The 22,255-nt window shown below is 41.4% G+C and overlaps 1 protein-coding gene across 1 annotated transcript in view; it reads right to left on the reverse strand.

The window, feature by feature from the left end:
* Positions 1–22,255, reverse strand: part of COL11A2 (collagen type XI alpha 2 chain) — a 484,735-nt gene that overhangs the window by 345,956 nt on the left and 116,524 nt on the right. Inside the window, exon 3 of the mRNA XM_044083566.1 lies at positions 21,747–21,957. Within this exon, the coding sequence (XP_043939501.1) occupies positions 21,747–21,957 (211 nt within the window). The remainder of the gene's footprint in view (positions 1–21,746; positions 21,958–22,255) is intronic.

The following is a 22,255-nucleotide window of genomic DNA, read 5'->3' on the forward strand; positions in this document are numbered from 1 at the left end:
AGGATGCATCTGCAGTCATAACAAATGGGTTGTCCTGCCTCAGGCAGCCCTTCGGTCGGCCGAATTCCAAAGTCTGGGTCTGGCCTCGGCTGATGTCGCACTTCACCCGACGTCATAGCTCCTGGGGTATAAAGGCATCAGCCAACGCCATTTTCCCCAGTCTTTCTTGCCGCGCGGTGCCCGAAGCAGAAGCTGTTCACAAGTGCCGGTCGGTCAGATCCAGAAATTTCAGCTACCGAAGACTTCTAAAAAAGCTAAGTACCCCGTTGGGGACTCTTTCTTGCCTCAGCCGATGTCAGACAAAGTAAATAATTGTTTAACTTGTGGGAAACAAATACCTCATAAGGATTTCCACTCTTACTGCCTTCCTTGCTTAGGCCCACACCATGACATATCAGCTTGTTTAGCCTGTGCTTCCTTCAACCGACGGACAAAGACGTCGGTCGGAGTTTGCAGAAGAGTTTTTTGGTCCCGCTTTTGCATATAAAATGCCGTCGGAGACTCCGACTACACATTTAGTCAAAAAACGCAAGGAAAAGGACCGACACTCGCGGCCCGCGGTTTCGGCTGAAACCACGGTTAGGCCTACCGCGAGTGTCTCGGTTTTGGCTGAAACCGAGTCCTCGGTTCTTCCTTCGGCCGAAAGCATGCCTCCGACAACCGAGGCCACAGAGGCCCCAGCTGAGTCGGCTACAGAAATTCCTACTGAAGAAGCAGGCACACAAGAATTGTCCGACACCATTCCGTTGGACATCTCTACTTCTGCACGTGGGGCAGCTAGACCCCCTGCATCTATGTCTATTAAAGCCTTCTCCAGGGCTAAAGCAGCTAAACGTTCCAAGACCTTACCTACAAAAGCTCCCTCTCACAGACCTTCCTCAAGTTCTCAGATTCTCAGCCTTGCTGAGGACCTTATTTCTCTGATCAGGGGATCCCAACCTCACCCAGACAGGGCCTCACAACCCCCTCCTGAAAAAAGGCCTAGGACTGAACCCCCTGAACCTCTCTCCTTTGACTTTTCCTCGGATGGATCAGATTTATCAGACCATCAGGAAGGACCATACTCACCTTATGAGGATTCGGATGCAGAAGACTCCATTCCTTCTGCCTCCCCCCCCAGAAGAATTTTCATTTGGGGAAACTCTACACTCAATGAGGGAACACTTCCAATGGCAGGGTCAGGATTTTTCTGATTCTAGGAAAAGGCTAAGGACTTTTTTACACTTGCCACAGCATAGGCCTTTAGCCATACCACCTGTACTATCAGTTGTTGATGATGCATACAATGATGCCAGTACTGCCCCTGATTCTCTTTCCCCGGCCCCTGCCAAACCTGACAGATACTACAGGGTCCCGGACTCTCACTACCACTTGTATAAGGCTCATGCTGCAGACCCAGAAACCATTTCTCAGGGCCCTAAGGGTGTTGCAGCTGCCTCTGCCAAAAACCCTCTACCCTCTGAAAGAGAATCAAGAGCATTAGAGAGATGGGGTAAAAAGGTTTATACATCTGCTACTCTTTCCGCCAGGGCTTTAAACTGTCAATTTCACATGATACAGTACCAGGAATTTTTGTTAGATCAGCTGAATAAAAAGCTTTCCTCTCCAGAACCTTTAGACCATAAGTCCCTTCAGGATTTGGTACACAATTCTCAGCAGGTCAGTAATCATTTCTTAAAATGTGGCTATGATGCACTGGAGGCTTCATTTAGATCAGCTATGACTGGAGCAGTGATTCGAAGGCATGCCTGGCTAAAAGAGCAATCCTTGCCAGACCATGTTAAGTCTAAACTCCTAGATACCCCTATGGAGAAACAAAGTTTATTTGGCTCCCCTGCACAGGAGGTTCTAAAGAAAGTGGAAGAAAAAGCAAAATCTGTGCAAACAGTCAAGGATTTTCTGCAGGTCCAACCTCCGCGGTTAAGCAGAAATTGGCCTTCAAAGAATTGGTCCTTTCCAGACACCTCCAGAGCACAGAGAGGCAGAAATAGACGCCCAAGAGGCAGAGGTCAAACAAGGGGTGCCTACAGGGGTCGTCAGTGGCAACCTGCCAACCAGAGGAGTACCGCCACAGCTGCGACTGCAACCACTTCCACGGGACAGATACAATGACTTGGCTCTGATTCCGCCTACCAGGGAACAACTGGAAGCACCCTTGGGCGGAAAGCTAGCTTTATTTTCAAAAAACTGGCATTGCATTACAGGAGACAAATGGACTTTGCAAACAATAGACAAAGGCTACAGGTTTCACTTCCACACTTTACCAAAAAAGAGAGGAATGCCAAACCTTCCACCAAGCCAGAAGTCAGAGTCTCTAAAACAAATCATCAACTTACTAAGGATGAGAGCAATAGAAAAGGTACCACCTATGGAACAAGGCCAAGGATTTTACTCCAGACTATTCCTTGTACCAAGAAAAGAAACTCAATGGAGGCCTATTCTCGACTTGTCCGCAATGAACACATATCTCATTGTACCAAAATTCAACATGCTGACCCTACAGCAACTTCTTCCCATGTTGGGCAAGGAGTCTTGGCTGGGGACTCTAGATCTCAAGGAGGCATACCTGCACATCCCTATATGACCAGATTGCAGAAGACACCTCAGATTTCTTGCAGGATCAGAGCATTATCAATTCTCAGCATTGCCCTTTGGCTTATCTACTGCGCCCAGAGTATTCACGAAATGCCTGGCATCAGTAATTGCACATTGCAGGCTTCAGGGAATTCAAATCTACCCATACCTGGACGACTGCCTAATACAAGCGGACAACAAGACAAAAATAATAAAGGATTTGGCCTATGTCATACAACTGCTGCAAGCCTTGGGATACACAGTCAACATACAGAAGTCAAGACTAGTGCCATCCCAAAGGATAACATTTTTGGGTGCAGAACTGGACACAATAACTCAGATGGCTTTTCTCACAGAAGAAAAACAAAAGCAACTACCAGTCTACTTCATGGCATTGACAAGACAAACTCAGCTTACTGCAAGGAAAGTCCTGCAGGCCCTGGGTTACATGGCATCCTGCATAATCTTGATCCCACATGCCAGGCTGCATATGAGAAAATTACAATGGTACCTAAGGAATGTATGGTCTCAACACAGACACAGTCTAGAAACCATGATACCAATCATTCCATGCCTGAAAATAGAATTCCTGTGGTGGGCTCAGGCCTGCCAGACCAACAGAGGGTTGCCTTTCCACAAACCACAACCAAGGCAGACCATCACCACGGACGCCTCAGACCTAGGCTGGGGGGCACACATGGAAGACAAATGTATCCAAGGCCTATGGTCCCAAGACCAGCTGAATCTACACATAAATCTAAAGGAGATGCTGGCAGTGAAGCATGCAATCGAGGCATTCAAATAATTCCTCCAGCAAGGACACCTGCTGATAAGGACGGACAATACCACAGTCATGTGGTACATCAACAAACAGGGAGGCACGCATTCCTACCCTCTATGCCGGATGGCAATGGACCTGTGGAACCTAGGCCTGAATCTCAACATTCAACTGCAGGCCAGATTCGTACCAGGAAAAGAGAATTCACTAGCAGACAGCTTAAGCAGAACTACCACGGATGCTCACGAATGGATGCTGCATCCAGACATCTTCAAACTCATAACAAAGAAATGGGGACTGCCAGAGATAGACCTGTTCGCCTCCCCACTCAACCACCAACTGAAGAAATTCTGCTCAAGAGAATACCACCCACAAGCCTGGAGGGTGGACTCCCTTTCTTTCAGCTGGAAGGCCCTGACAGTCTATGCCTTTCCACCTCTCCCATTGATGTACAAAGTTCTACTGAAGATCAGGGAGGAACAGCCAAAGGTAATTCTGATAGCTCCAGACTGGCCAAGGCAGCATTGGTACCCGCTACTGAGAAGCATGTCTCGGACAGACTCATGGCCTCTACCTCTATGGCCTTTACTTCTAACGCAGAACAACTACAAGACCCTGCATCCAAACTTGAAAACGCTGCAGCTAACTGCCTGGAAAATTGCATAAAACAAAACCAACCTGTTTTATCTCAGAGGGTCAAGGACATTATCCTGGAGGCTCGCAGACCCTCCACAAGGAAAACATACTCAGCCAAATGGAAGAGATTCCTCGTTTGGAGTGCATCAAAGGGAACAAATATCACACTGGCAAACCTAGCACACATCCTAGAATATTTAGCAGAACTGTTCCACAATGGCCTGTCCTATTCTTCCATCAAGATTCATGCGTCAGCGATTTCAGCAGAGTACAACATGGATCCTCCTATCTTCTCTCACCCTCTCCTCAGACAATTTCTAAGAGGGATCAAAAATGTAAAACCTCCAAGGAAACCACCTCTGCCTGCATGGGATCTCAATTTTGTGCTGGAAAAATTAACACTTCCCCCTTTTGAACCAGCAGCATCAGCAGACTTACAGTTCTTATCTTGGAAAACTGCCTTCCTTCTAGCAATCACTTCAGCAAGAAGGGTATCCGAGTTACAGGCATTAATGGCAGTGCAGCCTTTCCTTATCTTTCACCAGGATAGAGTGTCTCTGAGAACCAATCCTACTTTCATGCCAAAGGTGGTATCCAGGGTATCCTTGAACCAAGCTATTCATTTACCTACGTTCTTCCCTAACCCACAGAACAGGGGGGGAAAACTACTGCACACCTTGGATGTACACAGACAACTGCGCTACTATCTGGACAGAACTAAGACCAGCAGAAAAACTGACCAGCTTCTGGTAGCATATGCAACAGGAGTGCAAGGAAAAGCAATTTCCAAACAGACAATTTCAAAATGGATAGGAAATTTCATTCGATTCTGCTACTCTTTTCATGGAAAGACAACTCCTGAAAATATCAGGCCTCACTCCACAAGAGCTACAGCCACCACTACAGCTTTCCTACGAGGAGTGGCTACCAAAGACATTTTAGAAGCTGCTACTTGGAGCTCCGTGCATACATTTGCCAAGCATTACAATCTTCCTTTATACTCCAGATCCCAAGCAGGTTTTGCAACTGCAGTTTTACAAGGGATCTTAACTACACCATCATTATCTTAGTGCCTCCTCCCCCAGTTTGGCTATGGTATTCTACCCATATGTTATGACTGCAGATGCATCCTTGAAGGACATAGTACAGTTTTGTACCTACCATAAATGTAGATGTCTGATAGGTATGCATCTGCAGTCAGGATTACCCACCCTCCTTCCCCTCTGTGGTATTCCTAGGGTACTTACCCTCTCTTAGCTAGCTGGGGGAATCTATTATGGTGTATTTGTTTGTATGTATATATGTATATATACTTTTTGCTTTCTACTGTTTGGAATTTTCTACTTTTATCCAAATTTAGCCTTCCTAGAGGGCACCTGGCATCTGGGGCAAGAAACACTGAGGAAAATGGCGTCGGCTGATGCCTTTATACCCCAGGAGCTATGACATCGGGTGAAGTGCGACATCAGCCGAGGCCAGACCCAGACTTTGGAATCCGGCCGACCGAAGGGCTGCCTGAGGCAGGACAACCCATTTGTTATGACTGCAGATGCATACCTATCGGACATCTACATTTATGGTAGGTACAAAACTGTACTTTTCCTGGGGGCAGTTAGTGGAGAGCCATTGGAGGATACCCTCCAAGGTATCTGTGTTGTCACCTGGAGGAATTTAGATGCATGCAATGTTTCTAGATTTGCGTTTGTTGAGTTGGACCTTCGTGATGAGTATTTCTGCATTGTTAGTAAACAAGGCATTTGGGGTACTAGTTCTGGATACTTCCAGAGTGGATTTATACAAGATGGCTACCCCCCCTCCTTTCTTAGAAATGCAATCAAGTCTTAATATATTTTATCCTGGGGGTATAATCTCATTATCAATGGTAGTAGGCTTGAGCTAGGTCTCAGTAAGGCATAGTATATCAGGGGAGTGGACATCTAGGAGGGCATGTAAGTAGTGAATTTTCTTGTTTATACTTCTAATGTTTAGGTGACACACTAGGAGTGAGTTGGGGGCATTGTTTGAGTTTCGTAGGGTAGTATGGGTGTTATCTGTGGGGCTGATAGTAACAGGTGGGGTTGGACCTGGATTAGGGTGGATGTCACCATCCACTATGAGGTTAGGTAGTAATCTAATAGCAGGTTTCTGGAGTTTTAATAAGAGTTTGTGGTAGTATTTAGTTCTAGGATTAATATATGAAGCATGAATGGGATGTTGAGTTTTTGCATTAGAAGAGTTTGATGAGAGGTGGGGTAGTGATTAGTTAGAATGATGTGGCTGATTAGTAGTACTGGTTTGGGTTCTAGGGTACTGGGTGCCAGGGAGGGGTTGGTATTCATAGGCTGTGAGAAGATAGAGAATTATAAGTGGGGGTATTAGGCAGTAAATAGACTTTGAGTTTAAAGATGCATTAAAAGTATATGGAAGCATTGTAGGGGTATTTGAGTAATACTTGTTTAAAATAGAGTTGGGGTATTTATAATTAGCATATAGAGAGAGACTGGAGAGAGTTGGAGTAATAGGGCTAGGTCCTGTGAGTGATTGGTTAATGCTGATTGATTTTGATGAGTGGGATTGGTGTCAGATGAGGTGGAGTGGCAAGGTGATAATAAGTGTAGGACATCTGGGGGTGGGTGAGAATTGGGGGCAGGGTAGGGGAGCGGAGTGAGCCTGCAGGGCAAACGGAGCGGGTAGAGCCAAAAGAAGAAGAAGATCAAGAGAAAAATCAGTGGCATGCTGAAGTCTGTAGGTAAGTGTGTTGAGATATATAAGAAGGTAAGAGGCTTAAACAAATAAATGGAATTATAGCAGAGTGATATAAGGAAATATTTCTATGGTTATACTGGGACCACAGTGTGAGAGAGAACAATAACAAAGAGATGAATAAGAACTGTGTTAGGGGGATTTGATGAAGAAGAGGTAAAGGGATTTAGAGACCCTAAAGCTAACAGTATAGAGCCACCTAGTGGGCAGGTGGGGCATTTGGATGCACTAATAGTATGAAACCACCTAGAGGGCAGTGGGCAACTTACATGCGAGCACACTACTGGGGATTCCTATGAAGAATATGTGTGTGTTTGTGTGTGTGTGTGTGTGTGTGTGTGTGTGTGTGTGTGTGTGTGTGTGTGTGTGTGTGTGTGTGTGTGTGTGTGTGTGTGTGTGTGTGTGTGTGTATAAGGATCTATTTAAATCTATCACATACAAATTTTGTGACATGCATAACAGTGACCCAAATTGATTGACATTATACATGTTGATATGCTACTATGCTTGCGCTGAGAATGCAAACCTAACAAAAACAAAACAAAACAAAAAAAAAAAACATTTTTTTTGTGTTTGGGGTGGGTATGCCCCCATGCATCCCTCACAATCCCTGCTAATTATATTTTCTAACCCTGAGATTGCACAATCCCCGTTAAAAAGGGTTATTCCCCTACCCATGGATTGTTGATCTTGTTTGCCTTTTGACCCTGTTTGGTCAACCAAATTGGGTCAATTAAACAGATGTTGATCAAAGTACTGTTCAACAAAGTTCATGGGACCCATATATATATATATATATATATATATATATATATATATATATATATATATATATATGTGTGTGTGTGTGTGTGTGTGTGTGTGTGTATATATATATATATATATATATATATATATATATATATATATATATAAAAAAACTTGTGTGCATTCCCTACAGAGATATCAGGAAACCACAGAATAAAATGAAAATAGTACAACTTAGTATGGAAATTGCTGAAGTGCACTGTATCAATAAAAAAAGCAGCAGGATAAGAAGCAGGGAATGTGTTAAAAAAGGAAATAAGACAAAAGAGGGACAGACCAGAGGAATGCTATAAGAAAAAGGCAAATTTAAACAAAAGGATTGGATTCAGACAGGAAGAACAGAGCACAACAGAACAATTAAAAGGAGAAGGAGAGCAGACACAGTTACAAAAAGAGATGTAGAGTTAATGGCCTTTAAACTGGAAAAGAAAAACACTGGAGTTGAAATTAGAAGAAATCAGTATTTCAACCATGTTTTGTTCAGTCTGACTCCTAATACAATTACAGTGACCACTGTGACTATAACCTTTCTCTTCATGACAGACCACATCACTGCCTTACAACCATACCAGGTATCATAATTTAGAAGCAGAGGTACAAATGACAGTTAAAGGAAATGCCACGTCAGATATTTGTGACTGACTTCCTGTTGAGCTCCTACATCTAACTGGAGTGCTGTGTTATTCATTAAAAGTTCATACACAGGCAAGTGATTACAAACTGTGCTGGTTACCACAACAAGAAGCAGATAGATAAGGTCAGTAAAAGCACTGACTAGCTTAGAAAATGTAACAAAAGAGCACTCAGTCCAAACCTGGAAACAGATGGCAGGAGGGGATCTAACATATCCCCACCCTATACCAGGCAATGGAAGTAGCCATGGGAAACAGCAATACATGGAGCCATAGTAGGACAGACAGCTGTTTAGGTTAATGCCATTGCCATATATTCAAACCCACATGCTTGCTGTGCAGGATGGCAGTTGACACAATACAAACTGTGATGTCCTACCAGAAAGTTCAAATTAACTCAAAAGATGTCTGTTTACACGCTTTGGAGAAAAGATAGAGAGCTCTTGTGAAAGGACATTAGAGAACATATTAAGTCTTTCAGTCTACCGCTGTCCTTTAACATTTTAGTGTTACATATGCAGAATACAGTGTGCTACTGATGAGTTCACATTTTTTTTCATCTATCCTTCTTGGCAGTAAAAAGGAGAATAAGATAGGCATGAAGAAAGAGAGAAAGAAAACAGCAAGAACTGTGTGCAATTTGTGTTTATAAACAGTTTGTGTCTTTCGGCTTTTCCCGGTTAGGGGTCGCCACAGCGGAACTCCGGTCTGCTAATGATTGGCAGTTGATTTTTACGTACAGGCTTGCCAGGCCTGAAGCACAACCTTCAATGAAGGTATGCCCATTCACGCATGTCTCCACGCAGAAGACGCTGTAGCTGAGAATCGAACCAGACAGCGTCTTACTGTGAGGCGACAACGCTACCGCAGCACCACCACCGCAGGTTATGTGTTTATAAACAGTAAAGGCACATAAAACAGAGGAAGCATAAAAAGGGACATCATGTGGAAGTACGAAACAATCTGTACCTAACAGTATGTGAAAGACAATGTAGTTAAATAAAACATAAAGAGAAAGAGGGAATTGAAACTATAGAAGCTTTTTCACTTAAGTGAGCATACACAGAATGTGGCACTAAATCAAATCATGGGCACACTTGTTTAAAAAGCTGTTCTCTTGTTCTCACAGTCAGTTTAAACAAACATTAGCATGTAAGTTATCTTATACTTAATGGCTGAACGATCATCCACAGAAGTTACACTGATAAAATGCATATCAGCAGCCTGTTCTCTCCACTTCAGACACAACATGGCTGCTTTTACTAACTTCCATCTCATTTGCAGAATTCACCACTAGGCAATAGTCACTGTCTAATAAATCAAAATACAATTTCTCTCAGTATTAGGTAACATTAGTTTTATTTTTAGCATAATACACATGTCGAATCCCGTTATAATGAAATTCATGGGACCATAAAAACAATTTTGTTATACTGAAATTTCATTATAATGAACTGGGGAAAAAAAAACACAAAAAAAACTGTGCTTCTTAAACTTTGACAGTGAGATGTTAATAAGATGTTAGATGTAACTTTTTTATAGAAATATGTTTACAGAAAATTATTTTTTTTCAAAAAAATGAAGTAATTTTTGACTGCACAGAATTTTTTTAGCAGTAATCATGATCAAATTATCTACATCATATAATTTTTTAAAAACACTTTCCTGGACATCAGTACTGCACGATAAATATTCTCAAATCTTTTTTAGTCCATCAATTGTTTCAGAAAAGAAAACTTTTGTAAGAGGTGGCATATTATTTTCATCTTTTTCCTCGCTTTCCAGAGTTAAGATGTTCGATACAGATGACTGTAAATTGTCAATGATGTCCTGACCGGTTAGGTTGCTTGTGATCATTAAAGCATTATCTGCCTCAATGTACTCCTCATAATTTGCACCATCAGCAACTACGGAGCTCCTCATTTCTCTGACTTCATTTTCCACTTCTTCACCTGGATCTGTTCCAGTCATCTGGATCTCATCACTGACTTCAATAATCAAGGCCTTCTTCCAACATTTAATGATTGTTGGTGCTTGTACTGACGACCAAGCTGTACAAACCATATTACAAGCTTCTTTGATATATTTTTTATTGTCTTCTGAAACTAGGTTCAACAATATTTTTTTAATAAGTTGACTCCTGTAATGCATTTTTACAGCAAAACAAAAATGCCGAGATCCAAAGGTTGTAGGACTGCTGTACAGTTTGGTGGTAAATTCAATTCTAATGTGTTCTAAATTGCATGTTAATTTATGCGCCGAACATTTATCAATCAAAATCAGAATTTTTCTTCTTCGCCTTCTCATTTGTGTTTCCAAATTCTTCAGCCATTCATTAAATATTCCTTGTGACTTCCAAGCTCGTTGGTTTGCTTGATAATTACAGGGAAGTAATTGTACAGTCTTAAAACCTTGTGGATTCACATATCTTCTGATAACCAATGGTTTCAGCTTTTCTGTACCAGATGCACTGCAGCAAAACAAGAATATTAAACAAAGTTTTGATTTCTTCCCTTCTTTGCATGGATCTCCTTTAACAGTTAGGGTACGATGTGGAAGTAATTGATAAAATAACCCAGTCTTGTCTGCATTGAAAATGTCATTACTATTGTATTTACTGTATTTCACCAGCACGCCATTCCATAACTTGTTCCTGTGGTGTACTGTCTTCTTCTCCACAAATAACCCTGAAAGTTACTGTGTAGTGTTCTTTAAACTTGTTAAGCCATCCAACACTCGCTTGAAATGTATCAATTTTCAGCAGTTTCGTGAATTCTAAAGCCTTTTCCTGTATTACTAGTCCACTAATTGGGATACTCCATGCTCTCACATCTTGCAGCCATGAAAATGTAGTTTGTAGATGTTGTCATATAATGCACTTCTGATTTTTTTTTCGTTGAAGTTCCAATGCCCACTCTTTAATTTTGTCTTCTATTTTTTCAGTTCTTTCAAAATTGTTGACAGCATTGAAGGCATGATTCTGAATGCTCTCGCCACGTAATTTTTTTTTCATTCGGAATCAACTTTTTTTAGGATGGTTAATTTTTCTTTCAGCATAAACTGATGCTGTTTCTCACTTTTTTTTGTTCATCACAAATAAAAGTTTGAGAAGTGCAATGAAATTCTAATAGCACTGTACTATTTTTTATAACTGTGCACCGACACATGTTAAACAACTACCCATGCAGACGTTTGCTGGCGCACTGACTCAGAATTCGGCTATACTGCATGATGTCACGCCTACACTCTCACCAAGCCTCGCTGAGACTACCCGCGATTGGAAATTATGCAACAGACCTTGTCTCTTTTTTTTTGTCTAACAAGAAAGAGGCAGCCTATTGTATGGTTCCTGGGACTTGGCACCTATGTCTTTGATGCAAGACAGTGGCCTTTCTTTTGACACTCACGTTGCTAAAGTGGTTAGAAAGACCTTCTACATTGCCCACCTGATCATGAAGGGATTCACATCCAGATCTAGTGAGGTCATTGTTCCCCTGTACTCTTCACTTATCAGACCAATGATCGAGTACAATGCCCCATTCGGGATGTATCGCACCCGACATCTGCAGCAATTGGAGAGACCCCAAAAGTTCCTCACCAAAAGGATAAAGGGAATCCAAAATCTGTCATATGCTTCCAGATTGAAGAAACTCCAGCTCTATTCAGTTGCATACCGTCTGCTCAGAGGTGACATGTGCCTGACACACAAGGCCATGTCCAACCCGGAATTAATGGACATGCTCCACCTCAAAAAATCCAAATCCACCAAAACCACTAGAGCAAGCGACTTAAACCTTAGCACGGATATAAATAGGACATGCTGGAGGGATAGATTTATCACTCAGAGACTCCCTATGCTGTGGAATAAAATCCCGGTCCATGTGAGGCAGAGCACCTCGCTGGCTCTGTTCAAGAGAAATCTTGACCTGTGGATGGGAGATCGTAGGTTTATCCCGGGAATCATCTCTGTGTCACTGCTGGACAGAGGCACAACAAACTAATGGGCACAGTATTTTTTCATATAAGGGGTGGCGTAAGCCACAAAAATTTGGGCTAGGCTTATAAATGCCTTAGGGCAGATAGCCTAGTATAAACCTATGAACCTATGAACCTATGAAACAGGTAACCTGTAAATGGTTCATCTCCCAGGCCCATGCTTACACTTATCAAGGGTATCAAAACTCGTCAAAGATTTGGGATGCATGGCTAGGCTTAAAAAGGCCCTTGTGGTCGTTAGCCTAGTAAACACCTATGAACCTATGAACTTGTGGCAAAACTGTAGATGCGGCATTAAGTATTTTTTCCATCGTATTATTATCTTCGGTAGACATTTCTGGATGAATAAAGGTTTATTATACTGAAATTTCATTTTGTTAAAACAAAATTCTTTATACGTGATGTTGTATGAACATTTGTTCAGTCCAACAAAAAATGTTCCTTATTCTGAAAATGTTACTTCGGTGTTCGTTATAAAAAGATTTGACCTGTATACTGTATTTTTCCAACAACTTTCACAACTGCATGTTGCTGCTCTACGTAAATTTCTGCTGTTTAATTTAAAACATTATACTGCTACTTTTTGAAGACCGGTATATATCGATGTGCGTGAATTGGCTGATCCAACAATGATGGAGTCATAGTTTTATTTAACATTTAAAACTTTAATGCTAAGCATCTTGATTGCAAAACAGATGATTTATATTCTTCCACTAGATGGCAGAAATAAACAGATGACTGTTTTGGTATTGGTTTTGAGTACATGCACAGGTAAACTCATTTTACTTAAATGCTCTTGAGCAGGGTGGCCCACCAACCATCCCAAACCTACACTTTTTCCAGTTAAAGTGTTAATTTGTGCTGACTAAACTGCAGCATATTCAAACTTGTTGAGAAGTGGAAGTGATCAGAATGTAACTGGCCAATCATGAAAGCGATGTTTCTAAGGCTAAAAGAAACATGGCTTCTGTATGAGAGCCAGAAGTACTGCTAATCAATCAACACAGCAGTTTTACTGCAGCCCACAAAGGCAGACTGAAGGATGGTTTATTACACAAACCATCTCTGAGTTTGCCTTGATGGGAGATGTCTCAACAGTGTTTAAATTCTGCTCTCCCTAGAAGCCCCTTCGGTTATTTCCACCCGACTGACCACACAGCCTTTGGCAGTGACAGTGGGGATGTGCAAATCCCCCAGGACCAGTCCTCTGGAATCAGCATGTTAGACATTGGCAGTTGCATATTCTCCTCCATCTTTTGTAAACCACAGGCACAATTTCTGTAATTATGAAAACAGGTCTATATGAACACTGCACTCAGCCTACCCAAATATAGATATTTTCTCTTTAACAGCACTACAGTTTCTTAGAATGGTACAATGAAGTCTGGAGAGTAGCACAACTATCACACAGATGCTGTGCCCCTAATTTCTGTCACTATCAACCAAAATGTCATCAGGGTGTTATCACAGGTACCATAAAGAAGCTCTGCACTGTAATTAATGACACATTCAAAACATGAGTGCCACAGCACAACATGACCTGTCACAGAGCAGCATGTCTAGAACAAATGTGCCCCCTTTATTAGTGCCACTATCATATGTCAGAATGGTGGCAGAGTATTATAAGCTGTAATTGGAGAGTAGCAGAGCTGTGAAAAAGATACTCTCTGCCATCATAAATAACACTGGTAAAGGTGCAGAACAGTACTTTAATAGTATGTGTTACTATCAGGGAGTAACAATGCTGTAAATATGCTTCCTGTCTGCTTATCATCAGCATTACTGCTTATCAGAATGTTACACAGTAATTCATGCTGCCATCACAGAACTCCACAGCTATCTGAAAAATTCTCTGATGCTTGCTAAAGTACCAGCTGCTCTTATGAGGTGCACAGTCGCTGTCAGTCAAATATCTGCCCTTTCTATTTGACATTGTTCTAGGTCAGATGGGGATTAGATTACTACAAGCCATCAATATTACAACAGCAGTAGTATCAGGTGTATTCTGTGCATCTTGTCAGTGACAATGCTGTAGGCCTGAAGGGTACCACAGCATTATTTCCAATAGGGAGTAAAACAGCTCTCACACTGATGCCTTGTTTCTCATCACTGGCACTACTGTTTGCAACAACAGTCTCACTTTTATTCATTATGTAACATCATCAGGCATAACACCGCTAATCTGCCCCTCATATTAAATGCACTTACAGTTCAGAATAGTACCAAAGCAGTAGGACAGCTTTCACACAGATACCTGTCCCGTATTAATATCATGGCTACCACATTATTATCTATGAGTATCAAAGGTATCAGATACATGGATTACCCCAGCCAGTGTGCCAGAGCACAATATGTTACTAACAAGGATGAGGTCACATCTCATTCAGATGCTTCACTTCTCTGTGGTGGCATGGTTGGAAGTCATAATGCTTCTGCAGTACAAAAGCCCACCACCAGAAATAGCTCATATGCTAGAAATACACGTTTTCCCCCCTTATCAGTAGAACCACTAAAAGTCACAGAGATGTCATATCATTATATTCAGACCACAGGGAGTAGCACAGTTAGAATACAGATGCCTTGTCTATCGTCAATGATTTGGTTATAGGTCAGAGTGGTACCACAGCATGGCACATGCAAATAAGCGCAAACTCAGATCAATGCATGCCCTGCCTGCTTATTAAAATTGTTGTTCTGTGCCTAACTACTGCCATTGGACTTTACACGCCAACAGCGAATAGCACAGATGACAAGCTGATGCCCTGTACATTCATTAGTGTCACTATCATTGGTGGTGGTGAAAAAACACTACTTGTCATAAGTAGAGAAGAGAATAAGCTGCCAGACAGATGTTGTGCCCCCTTCATAAATGGCACAGAGGTACACCAGAATGGTGAAACAACACTGCCCGTTACCATTCAGGAAACAGCACAGCTGTTAAGACAGATGCCAGATTTCTACATTCATAGATTTATAGATTGTTGCTAGGCTAATGACCTGAGGGTCCTTTCTAAGACTAGCCAAATTTTCCTGAAAGATTAATGACATCCTGTATCCAAATAGGACATTCAGGCCCAGGCATTTATAAGCTACCTCTATCCATAAGGGATATGGGTGTCAGACCCAGTGTAAATTTCCTAATCTCCATTCACTGGTCTAGTTTGCACATATTGTCAAAGCTGTTGGAAAAATGCCACCGACCCTGCAACAGTTGCACTGACCTAAGTCCGAATGATGCTACCGTACTACGTTACTGTCAGGGATGAATAATGCTCTCAGATAACTGTTCTACTATTCAGCTGTACCAAAAGTGCCATTTACAATCATGACTGAAAGTGGTCCACATTTACACTATTAAAATAAGTCAATGGCACTGTCACAGCGAACGATCGTCCCAGAGGACTGCTCCAGATGCCACTGTCAGGAAGCAGGATTACTTTTAGACAGATGCACTGTGGACTCAGTGTCACCACTGTCAGAGGTCAGAATACTTCTTAAGCCCTTGAATTTGGGACCAAATCTGCCCGCATGTCAAAGGCAGAGTCTGTATTTGGCATGCAAAAACACCTCCCAGTACACATATAAACATACTTAATTTTTAACTCTAAGTAGAAACATCATAAAACAATAATGTGAAAAATGTAATTATAAATGCTGAAAGCAACCATAGTTATGACCATATATTTTTTAAGTAAGGTAGTATTCGCCATAGAAGCTGAATTACCACCCCACCTCATCCCTTCAAAGAGCCACAGGAATGCAATGTTTCCTTATGCTGATACACACAAATATCCTGCTCTGCAACGTAAGTGACCAATATGCTGCCCCGACACACACAAAACATTCAGAATGCACTGGGGAATTCCACAGACAAAAAAATGACAGTACATTTTAACCTACAGCAGTAAGCAAACCAAATAAAAACTATCTAGATTGTACTACTATGTATAAATATCATCACTTCATAGTTATGGACTTTACCACTAGATGGCAAAACAGCACACTATTTACCATTTAGTAAAGGAGTCCTATGCCTTCCAGTATTTCCTGATCTATTATGTAATACAAATTGCACAAAAACTGCTTCCATGTATCCAGGTAAGCAGCTAGTAATTTTCCTTTTTCATAATTTATAAAAATGTCAACTCCAACAAACAGGGGTATGCCATGTTACCAACAATCATGATAGTGGTTGCTTATGTGGTTATGCACTATTACTTCTATTTGGTGGCTGTTTCTGAACAGTGAATTAAGCACAAAAGTCCTCACCGACTGGCAATGAGTCCATGTAATAAAAATAAAATAAAAACACATTGAATGTGAGGGCTAAAACAAGTTTAATAAATAATGGCTAAAGTAGCAAAACCAAAGTACGCACTTTCATTTCAAAAAGACTTTGCCAGAGCAGTTAACAATTAAAAGCACACTACTTGAATACTTAAAACCATCATATGACCTACTGTAATAAAATAATAATAATAATGGTACAAACAGCTATAACATTATATCAGTGCTCCAATGGTCTTCTCTTCAGGACTTCTGTAAAGTTAACAAAATAACAAAATCATTCCATCCAGGATTGGTGCTTTTTATTATGAAAACAGAGATCTTAACAAACCCCCAGGTGATTTAGTTGTAAATCAAAAATATGTGTATTATGTTGCAGGATGCCTTAGTTGTGATGCTTTTTATGTTGTACAGAAAATGAGAAGTTTGAACACTGGGTGTATATGATTATAATCATGCCACTCAATAAAGTATAAATCTGCATTATTTAAACATCCTAAAAGATGTATCAAATTTAGAATGTTTTTTTATTTTATGTATTGATAAGGCTGAGACTGATGTAAAGTATTGGAATATTATTAATGACCTTGAGTTTAAAGAGTACAGCTGGCACGTTTTATTAGCTTATTCTATTTAGCTTAGATTGGATGATTTTATAATAGAATTATAAAAGGTTACCAGGCTATTGACCTGGATGACATTTCAAGCCTAGCCATTTCATCCCAATGTAATATCACAGATACTCTAGTCAATATCCAGTATTGTATTTAGTAATGACTGCCCATTTCCAGGAGAGTTGTAGGTGCTATCCCTGGTAATAATTTACGGTGCCCCATCCATTTGTACAGATTCCTTTTGAACACTGTCATAGAGGTCTCTGCTTCACATGAACTGGGTTTTAAGTGGTGTGACTTTAACTGTTAACAGTCTGATGAAGTCTCTCTCTCAATGAGACAAAAGTGCTTATGCTGCTTTTGTTCATAGTTATCAAAATCAATCTAGTCCTCAGAATATTGTGTTTAGTTATTTACTTTTTTTTCTGAATAGTCTCACTGCTTGAGAAATATCTCATCATCATAATCAGCCCCCTTTTTCCCATTTTCTACACGGGGTCAGGGTATCGTGTTAACTGTCGCCATCTCCCTTGATTCAATGCCACATACATGCCTGATTTTTGCAGATCTTATTTCACACAATCCATCCACCTCTTTGTTGGACATACTCATTTCCTCTTACCTTCTTCCTGTCTGTCCCAAATCTTCTTCACCAGATTCTCTTCTGCTTTTCTGCACATGTCCGAACCACTGTAATCTGTTCTCTTTGATCTTTTCTGCAATTGGAGCTACTTTGCTTCTGCTCTTATGTCCTCATTTCTTCCTCTGTTCCACAGTGTGCATCCTACCACCCACCCTTCTCAAGCACTTCATTTCCATCTAGCTTTCTCATGTGCTCTGCCTTTACAGCCCAGATTTCTGTACCATACAGCAGTACTGGTCGCAGTACTGTTTTGTACACCTTACTTTTCAGTTTCTTTGGCATTCTTCTGTCATAAACTACACCTGATATTCTATGCCAGTTGGTTGCAGCCCCTCTGATTCTAGCTTTGACCTCTTCATTCAGACTTCCCTTCTCCTCAACCACCCCTCCCAGATACTTGAAGCTATTTACCTGTTTCACTATCTATCTTCCCTTCTATCTCAGTTGTCAGCTTCTGATTTTCCTAGTTTGCTGCCATTACTACTGTCTTATCTGTGCTTAGTTTCATCCTATTTCTGGGGCAGTACAGCTTTTGTGGGGGGTTCTTCATTCAGAAGCTGCTGGAAATACTCCTTCCATTTGCTTTTAATGTGCTGTGGACTGGTGAGCAGGTTGTTGCTGACATCCCTTATGAAGGGTGTCTGACTATCCTCTTTATCTTTCTCTCTTTGCCTTGTGACCTGATATAGCTTCTTTGTGTTACCTACTGAGTCACTTTCCAGAAGCTGGTAGAGTGCCACTGATACCTTGTTCTTTGCTACTGCAACTCCTTTCTTAGCTTCCTTGTTAGCCAACCAGTATTCCTTCCTAGCCTGATTGGTCTTTTCTATCTTCCACTTTTTCCTGCACTCCTTTCTTTTGATGGCTTCCTGGATTTCTGTATTACACTACCAATTTTCCTTATGCACCTTATTTCCATACCTGGCTCAGCCACATTTATTTATTTATTTGACATTTGTTATCCGGGTTGGTCCAACTGAGCCTGGTGGCCCATTTTCAGTGGTGACCCAAGAAGAAAAGCTAAAAAGAGAGAGTAGGAGAGTAGCTGTATACGATGTGTCATACAGATTTATTAGGTTTTAAATTTGCAATAGGCATTGATCAGAGCTCCTAAGAGGTCTGGAGGGGGTATACAGTGAGACAAGTGAGGTAATACTTGGACAGGACAGGAGGAGGGTTTATTGATGATGGAGTGAATAATAAGAAGTTGGGTAAGTTTGAGGTAGTTATGAAACTCAAGCCAGTTAAGTGGCTTGAGGCCTAGACAGTGATGCGTTTTGGCAGGCAAGCCAGCAGCATATCTGGCCACTTTGTTGTAGGTGGATTCAAGTTTGGAGAGTAGAGTAGTCTGAATGTTAGTAAAGATTTGTGAGCTATAGAATAGATTTGGAAGGAGGTAGGCGTTAGCTAGTGTTATCCTAGACTCAGAGGTGAGGAATTTTTTTGTTTCTGTAAAGGAGGCCAAGCTTTTGATGGATTTTGTTAATGCAGTGGTGAATGTGAAGATCAAATTTTAGCTGGTCATCTATGATTACTCCAAGGAGATTACTTTGGTTATCTGGAGCTATCAGGGTATTGTTGAGAGAAGACATGGAGAAAGAAGATTTAAGAGGGTTGAGTGATTTTGGGAGAAAGAGTAGGAGTTTTGTTTTTTGGGGGTTGAGTGTGAGCTGATGTCCAGTTAGCCAGGTTTCTGTAAGGTTGAAAGATGTTTGTGTGAGGGTTTGAAGGTCAGTTGGGTTATCAGCTATGGATATTATGGTGGAGTCATCAGTTCTGTGGTCCTCACACTTGCTATTTTGAGGTGCTACCATTCTTCTTCAACTCCACCTATTTTCTCCTCTTCTTGGGGTACTAGACCCCATTGAACTGTTGTACTTTCTTTCCAGTCAACTTCCAGGCCTTCAGCCTGGTCTCTGTTGACCTTAGAGCCTTCTCTGACCACTGCTTGCAGCTTATTCTGGCAACCAGTGGTTCACTGGGGATGACTATGTAGTCACTGATTCTATCTCAATGCCCTTTCTTTACTAGGAGGAAGTCTACCTGAGTTGCATATTGGAGACTCTTGTATGTGATCTGACTATCTCTCATTCTGAACCATGTGTTGGCTACTATCAAGTAATTTGCTAGACAGAAGTCTAGAATGGCCTCGTCTTCTTTATTCCTTTTGTCCTAACCATGTGGACTCAGGCAGTCTTCATATCCTGTTCTGACTGTCCTGATATGTGCATTCAAGTCACCCAACTAGCAGGCCCTGCAACTGCTGTCTGAATGCACTCTTCTCGTACCCTGCTGTGGGGCATAGGCTGAGATTATGAATACTGCCCTACCATTACACTGGAGTCTGATTGCCATGAGATGTCACTAATTCTGATGATATCCCTCACTGCCTTCTGAAGCCTCTCTCTCACCACAATTTCCACAACATTTCTAGCCTATCCTTCTCTTGAGTAGTAGATTCTTGATCCCAAGCCAAGTGGCTTGTATCTTGGATACAGGAGCCTCATCTGTATCATCATGTCGTCCACTTCCAAGCTACGTCCTCTTAGCGAACCTAAAATAAGTGTAGCAAGTCTCAGTTTATGTTTGGCATGTTGATAGGGTTTACGTCCAGCTTTTGCTCAACACAGCCAGTAGCTTATTGACCCAGGGCTGCTGGGCTTTATGGCAGGCACACACTGGCCACACCTCTCCCACCATTAGCATGGGTCCCTGGAGTACGAAAGAGTAGGCCAGGTCCTCAACCCACTTATCATCAGTAACTACCAGTGCCCATATTGGTGACATTAGTCAACATAACCAAATTACCTAGAGCCATAGTTTACACCATCAAGTGGCTAACTCTGCACAGCGTGCAGTCTGTGATCTGTGTTCTCCTATCTTGAGGATACTGAGTGGTTGGCCTGCACAGAGGGAAATGTGTCTGGATGGCGCAGTGGTAGCGTTGTCGCCTCACAACAAGAGGTTCTCCTGTTCAATTCTTCGCTGGGGTGCCTTCTGTGGGGAGTCTGCATGTCCTCCCTGTGTTCGTGTGGGTTTCCTCCAGGTGCCCTGGTTTCCTCGCACATTACAAAAGACATGCATCTGGAGTCCTTCTCCCCCGACCTCCACTGAAAATTGGCTTCGTTCTAAGTCAGACTTTCCCGGTAAACAAATGTTAAATAAATAAATAAAAACTCTTCCCTATAGGGCATCTACATGTAGAGTCTGTGCTGCTGCCCACACCTCTGTTCATTGGTGAGTTTGAGATGGAAACACTCAGCATATTTTTCTGAGGTGGTAAGAACCCGACAGAGACACGGGGAGAACATGCAAACTCCAAGCAGGTATTGGCCAGAGGTCAGGATCAAACCTTACATCTTGTACATGGAAGGTGAAGACCTTAACCGTTAAACTGGTCTCTGTGCAGTACTTTGTGACTGCAGAGCATATTAGCTATTACTCTTTTCAGTAATATGGTACTTCTCTGTTAGCCAGAGTCAGCTTTTTATAAGTTATGTTATAAAACAACTGCTCAGTGCTAACCAAGACACCGAGAAAGAGGATAATTCACAATCTTTAGTTATACTCAGAAGAATCCAGTCACTAACTTCCTTCAGAAATAATTCTGATACATAAATATCAACAAGAGGTTAAAGGGGTTACAGGAATCAAGCTTCTAGAAGGCCCACAGATCTTAGGCTTGAGAACTGAAAATATAAATAACACGAATAGAAGAATGGAGGATACAGTACTTCTTTTAAATAAAAACAAGCAGAAGCTGAAGAGTCTTCAGGAATTGCCTTTAGTGAGAAATGAAAATATTGGTATAATCACAGCTAATAAACACTTCCCTTAAAATCCTTAGTTATTCCACCTCTATTTATTATGTTAATATTACTGCAATGGTCAGTTCTTAAGTACTGCGCAAGTATGAATGTAGACAATGAGAAAAACAGAATTAAGGTCAGAAAGGGTAGCAATAAATAGAGACAAAGCTATACATTAGTACAGACAAGGTTTGTTTGTGTACTGACTTGCCATCTGCCAGGTTGATGCCTCCAAACTGTGGGTAATTCTCAGGGGGAGGCTTTTTGTTGTGATCTTCATATAAGAAGACAGGTGATCGTCCCAACTCCACACCCAGCTGCTGAACACCCTGTTCGTTATAGATGGAGAGAAGAAATGCCTGGACTCCAGCATTGGCCTTTACTAGGGCCATGATAGAGAAATCTTCTGGGAACTTTCCTGCAGAGAAGAAACAGAAGAGAAGAATCCTAAAAAGAATGCAAGTAGAAAGCATATCTGCACATTTGAATGAGAAACATTAAAATGACAGTATATCACATACTTAGAAGAACAGAATGACATACTCTGAGGGATGTTTCCTTACCATGTGGTCCACAACTGAGCAGAAGCTTTTAAATCAGTTAACAACACCATGTCTCATTCTGTTTAATAATGGCTGGATCTGTATATCATTAATACAATTTGTAACTAGAAATCTGATTATTCCTCATATATTCTTAACTGTAACATACAAACG

Source organism: Protopterus annectens, chromosome 9.part0 (genome assembly GCF_019279795.1).
Source record: "Protopterus annectens isolate FY-2018-M chromosome 9.part0, PAN1.0, whole genome shotgun sequence".
In the NCBI taxonomy this organism is placed as follows: domain Eukaryota; kingdom Metazoa; phylum Chordata; order Ceratodontiformes; family Protopteridae; genus Protopterus; species Protopterus annectens.